General features: G+C 48.6%; 1 protein-coding gene across 2 annotated transcripts in view; it reads left to right on the top strand.

Moving 5' to 3' along the window:
* The first annotated feature begins 833 nt into the window (after positions 1-833).
* NETO2 (neuropilin and tolloid like 2) overlaps positions 834-6,103 on the top strand; it is a 61,902-nt gene continuing 56,632 nt past the window's right edge. Inside the window, exon 1 of one of the 2 annotated variants that reach the window (XM_063945570.1) lies at positions 834-1,457. In XM_063945570.1, the coding sequence (XP_063801640.1) occupies positions 1,424-1,457 (34 nt within the window). In that variant the 5' untranslated portion in view covers positions 834-1,423. Of the gene's footprint in view, positions 1,458-2,336; positions 2,360-6,103 lie in introns of those variants that run through there. The other variant, XM_063945571.1, reaches the window with a different exon arrangement.

Below are 6,103 nucleotides of genomic sequence, written 5' to 3'. Positions count from 1 at the left end.
CGGGGCGCAGAGCGGCCTTGAACCGGCCCTGCTCAGGACCCCACACGGTTCACGTTTTCCATGTCACCCAGCAGGTGCACTGTGTATCACCTGCAAAACATGTACCGTGTGGGGTTCTCAAACTCGGTCCTCAGGATCCCACACGGTCCATGTTTTGCAGGTCACCTGTAGATTTTTAAAATGTGACAGTTGGTGATACACAGTGCACCTGGTGGGTGACCTGCAAAACATGAACCGTGTGGTGTCCTGAGGACCGAGTTTGAGAACCTGTGATCTATTGTATTACTTCACATTAACTCCCTAACTCCCACTGTACAGCACAAATCATCTATATTATTTCACATTAACCCCCTAACTCCTGCTGTGCAACTCATATCTATTACTGTAATAGAGATGATATGCGTTGCACAGCGGGAGTTAGGGGTTTAATGTGAAGCAAGACAGTAGATGATTTGTGCTGTACAGTGGGAGTGAAGTGGTTAATGTGAAGTAATAGAGATGCTATGTGTTGTACAGTGGCAGTGAGGGGGTTAATGTGAAGTAATAGAGATGATTAGTGCCCTACAGTGGGTGTGTGGAGGTTAATGTGAAGTGATAGAGATATGAGTTGCACAGCGGGAGTGAGGGGGTTAATGCGGACTGATACATTGTATCTCTAACATTCTCCTGTATCTGTGCCCTCGCAGTGACTATATACCAGCGCTGTGTGTGCTGCTGCTGCTGCTGTTGGCTTCACACTCTGCAATTGCTCTGCCAGGGAGGTGCTGAGCCTGAGCACACAGCCCCCAGGGCAGGGCACCCCATCCTATACATCCCATTCCCACCTGCACCCCTGTATGATCAGAGATGACCCAGCAGCAGAGGTGGTGCGGGAAGGAGTCTCTCCCAGAGACAGGCAAGCAGTCACTCATTAGACAGACCCTGAGCTCTGCTCTCCTGTATAGAGAGTTGGGCCGACGCATGCGCACACGCCGCCCCTCCAGCCTCCCATCCTAAATGAGCCTCATCTGTTGGCAAGTGTTCATTCACCCACCCTGCTGAGCTCCTGCGCCCGCTCCTGGGCATCTCCCGGCAGGATGGCACCCCGGCGCCACCACCCTGGACAGTGACTACTTTTTTTAGGGGGGTGAGGGGCAGGATAAGGGGGATCCTGATGGATTTGGGTGCAGCTGGGCTGCAGATCTCCGGGAGAGGAGCCCACTGCCCAGGGGGGGAAGTTTGCAAGGATTGGGAGACACACTCCGGGGGCCTGGCACGCTGAGGGCACGGCACCCTGCCTAGGAGAACCACCACCCCACGGAAGGCACGAGTGGCAGCGGCTCTGTGATGGAAAGCCCACTCAGTTTGGATTCCTGAGCAGTTACTGGAGACAGAGTCTTCTACACCAGCCTGGTCCTTGCTGTGGACTGGCAGAGGTGGCACCATGGTCCTGGAGAAAGTCTACTTCATCCTAGAAGGTAAGGACCTCGTTGGCAGCGTTGGAGGCTATGCACCCCGATATAGAGGGGGCTTATGGGGAGGGGGAGAGCTCAAGACATGGCCAGCAAGAGAGCTCAAGACATGGCCAGCAAGGGATGCCAGGTCCATCCCTGGCAGCACCTGCCCCTGAGGTTGGCATGGACTGGGCATAGTATCTCCATGCATGAGGTCTGCTGGGGATGCACCCAGCTGCCTGGTATATACCCCTGTGTATGCCATATACGTGCACCCCCTCATCAACAAGCCACCATATAGAACTCACTAGTTGGTCTTTGACTGCCCCCTACTGGAGAGAGTTAGCACACTCCTTGGTAAAGGTAACTGGCTCTATGGGTTACTTGGGGCTCCACAGTTGAGGAATATGGAGATAGATTATGTCGGTCATGTAATACAATCACCAATGATAGGCAAGCTGTGTAGCTTCTGGTTGGCACAACATTCTGGGACTTGTAGTTCCCATCTTCTGGAGAGCCACAGGAAACTGAAGCCTGATGTAGATGATCGTTCTGCCGCTTCTGTTGCAGGAGAGAGAGCCAGATGAACGCCTGGTCATAAATGGGGGTCTGTCAGCCTTACTAGGGCTGTGATGTGCAGGTGGGGTAGATGCTATGTACAGAGAATGCTGAGTTCCGGCACCAGGGGGTTAATGGCAGAGTGATCATGAATTGCTGTAACCATTGCAAGTGCACTAGGCGTCCTGTATGAGCCGATGTTGCAGGGGTTCCAGTGTAGCCCTTTAAATCACGAGTACTGGCTACAGCGTCCAGTATCTTATACAGGCTTAAAAGCAGAGTGGCTGCTCCACATTGTACAGTATGCAGCAGCAGCAGCATTCATTGTCTCCCATTCCACAGTGCTGTCAGGTCCTGCATCATGGGAGGTATTAGCTATGATCCGGTGTGTGGCTTTTGTGTTACTGGATACACACACGTGATGGATGTATTACTGTCAGGAATCTCACCACAGCATGAATCCAGGAGACCGTTCCAAGATGATCATAGTGAGGTCTTCTCACTACCTCTCTTGTGTGTAGAGGAACCAGGTGGTTCTTCGGGTTGTCATGGAACCACAAGTCTCAGCATGCCATGCCAGCTAAAGGTATGCAACAGGTGGCTCCATGGAACCACAAGTCTCAGCATGCCATGCCAGCTAAAGGCGTGCTCCAGATTGCTCTTCAGTTGTCATGGAACCACAAGTCTCAGCAAGTCATGCCAGATCTTCCAAAAGTGGTGAAAGGGTGCCCCTGCGTGATGTAGTGGATACTAAGTTATTCTTCTAATTTTCCCAGATAAACCATGTAAATGTATTCAGGAGCGGCGACAGAACCTGTAGACGCAGTGGTCTGGTAATTGCACAGACTCAGTGGTAAAATGTGACATGAATCCAGTTTGCAGGATTATCCTGGTTAGATGTGAATACAGCAACGTGTGGCTGCCTGGAGGCAGGTGAGGCAGTGGCCAGTTACAAGGCAGCTGTCTAAGGCTGCAGTATATTTGGGGCGGCAGCGTGTTCATGTTCTAGCTGCTGTAGTGCGAGAGAATGGTACAGTCCAGGCTGGTTGGACTAATAGTGTCTAAAGCCTTAGGTTACAGTATGTGGTCTTATGTACATAGAATGCTTATGGGGTGTTGTGTAAGGAATGAGAAATGCACCATTACAGTTACCGCCTCAGGCAGCTGGATACGTATACAATCCTTTCCTGGGCTGCTGCAGTTCTCTGGGGACTGAGGCTGGTCATTTCATCATCTGCAATGATTAGTACAAGAAGGAATGTCCTGGAACGGAATGCTCACATCTCACTGGTACTCCTGGTATTTACCCTCTGGCCGGGTGATATATAGGGGTGTTTACCGCACCTTTATTTGGGATGTATGCATTGGGGTACAGGCTTCCTAGGCATTGCTTTTTCTCTGCAGATAGGATTAGGTCCTGCGTTTGGCTCTGCAATCTGTACAGTGATATTGTATTGGTGTGGTCACTGATCCACACACATTTTGTACCCCTCAGCATCAGGAAAGGAGGAGGAGATGGCTGGTTCGCTATGGAGCACAAAGAAGGACTTTAACCCATAGGTTCTCAAACTCTGTCCTCAGGACCCCACACAGTGCATGTTTTGCTGGTAACCCCAGCAGGTGCACAGGTGTATTAATTACTCACTGACACATTTTTAAAGGTACACAGATGGAGCTAATTATTTCACTTGTGATTCTGTGAGGGGACATGCAAAACATGCACTGTGTGGGGTCCTGAGGACCGAGTTTGAGAACCTGTGCTTTAACCTAAAGAACATTTAGGCAAAATGTATATCTCTCCTCCTTATGGCATACCCCCCATTCGTGTCCATATATTTCTCTTAGGGAGATGTACTAAATGGAAGCATGGAAATGGGTGCAATTTCTGCTATCCGCATGTTCTCCGGTGCTGTGCCCAAATGCCGGATCAGAGTGGGCAGGACGCCCTCATGTACCCGCTGAATGTGGACAGCATTGCATAGCACTAGCTGTTCGATGTGGTTACTGGTGACTGAGAGAAGATTATGTGATAGGGTTTAGCTCTGTCTCCAGCGGCTGCCTTAATATCGGTTCTGCTCACACTTTCTCCATCACTACTTATAATTGTTATCCCGCTACCTTGTATATCACCATTGTACACGCTTCGTAGATTATAAGCTCACTTGGTCAGGGCTATCCTTACCTTCTCTTTCACGTCATCGTATGTTATTTATGTGTATCATTATCTCCCCCCCCCCCCCCCCCGTTGTACAGTGCTGTGTAATATATATGTTGGTGCTATATAATAAATATAATGATAAGTGAAACATTCTTAAGAGATTCGATCTAAGTGTGTAACACTGTCTCTTGGCCATTAGCAACACGTAGAATAAGGCAGAACAGTGCTGCCGAATGCCCCCTCGCTAGTGACTTCAGTGCCACACAACAGAAGCACAAAATATTTGTCTTTCTAAGTTCAGTAGGAAGTACAATTGTTTGGGCTGATCACGGACCCCACTACTGTACCCCACAGCTGTACCCCACTACAGTACCATGCATGGGGAATTGTGCTCATATGTAGGAATAAGAGATTGCGTGGCTTCTGTAATCTACTCCTCATAAGTATAAATCCATCTCATTGGTGTGTAATATTTTATAAACAGTTTTTTTCTGAGTTATAATTAACTGTCTGATATTACTTTTTTTGGTAAAGAATCAGAAGCCCCCCCCCCCCCAAAAAAAAAAACAGGTAATATTGTATCAGTCCCTCTTGCAACCGTGCAGCTGCGTTATAATAATAATAATGACAGCTCCGGCAATTCACCTGGTGAAACACAGGACAGGGAGAACGGCTGCAGCTGCCAGTTACTTGTCAATGCGAGCAGTGAGGCACAGTATTCTGCAGCAGCTGCAATGGGGTCCACTGTATCTCTCAGACAGTGATATGCAAAGGAGTGATTTATCCATGATCAAGACTACTCTTCCAGTCAGATCCTCCCCACAAAGCCCCATCTTGTACCAGACCCAGATCCTGTTCTGCTGTTACATCCCGTCATGCTTATTTGGCATTTCTATCTGTATTTCTGTGAGTGTTCCTCCTACTGGGTGGGGAATAATAATTTCTGGACTGACGTTTAGATGGATTGCTGTGTACTGTGATATACACCGACCAGGGCTGATAAGTAGGGATAGTCCCTAATATACGTATTCATGTACTTACTCCATGTGGTCATACCGTTCTATCCGACACCTCTTCTCCAATCTATATACCGCTAACATAGGTTGTTGGTGAAATGAAGTAGGTAAAATAGAAAATAATTAGTAAATGGATATATACACCTTTCTATGCCTCCTGCAGAGTTCTGACCCTTAGAACCCTGAGGTGCTCAGGTTGTCGTTTGTAAATACAGCCCTGCACCTGGTACTGGTGCCCCGAGCAATGCTAGGTGGGTAATAAGGGAAAACATAGGACCTGGTACTGGTGGTTTCCGGGTTCTGGCGGTCATCTCATGTGACAGTGTTCTAAGTACAGACCCCGTATCCCTTACCCTAGTGCCTAACTCTACCCCACTTCCTCAGTGGTTCTCAAACTGTGTGCTGTGGCTCCCTGGGGTGCCTCAGGATACGTGCGGGGTGCCTTGGATTGGTGGTCGAGGACCAATTCAAGTTATTTATAGTCAATGTTATAGGCAAAACCAGTGCTGGTGGCTGCCAATCATAAAATATGTGCACAAACAGAAGTGCCTCATCACATAATTGAACCTAAGAATGACCTATAAACACAATTTACATGATCTAGGATTTTTCTCTTTTCTTAATTTCTCAATAAGAAACTTTTGGCCTAGGGGTGCCGTGAATAAAAATCTGATGCTCTAGGGCGCCGTGATTCCAAAAATTTGTGAACCACTGCCCTAGTGCCTAACCCCACCCTCCCCCATAACCTAACTCAACTTCCCCCAGTGCCTAACCCTACCACACCTCCGCAACCTAACCCTTATGCCTAACCCTACCTCACCCCCTCTCAGCCTATCCATAACCCTAATGCCTAACACTGCCCCCCCACCATTACACTAACCTTCCCCTAGTGCTTAAACCCCCTGTAACCTAATCCTAACTTACCACTAGTGCTTAAC

This window comes from Pseudophryne corroboree, chromosome 11 (assembly GCF_028390025.1).
Source record: "Pseudophryne corroboree isolate aPseCor3 chromosome 11, aPseCor3.hap2, whole genome shotgun sequence".
NCBI classification, from domain to species: domain Eukaryota; kingdom Metazoa; phylum Chordata; class Amphibia; order Anura; family Myobatrachidae; genus Pseudophryne; species Pseudophryne corroboree.
The sequence above is the reverse complement of the archived record's forward strand: the minus strand, read 5'-3'. Positions and strand labels throughout refer to the sequence as shown.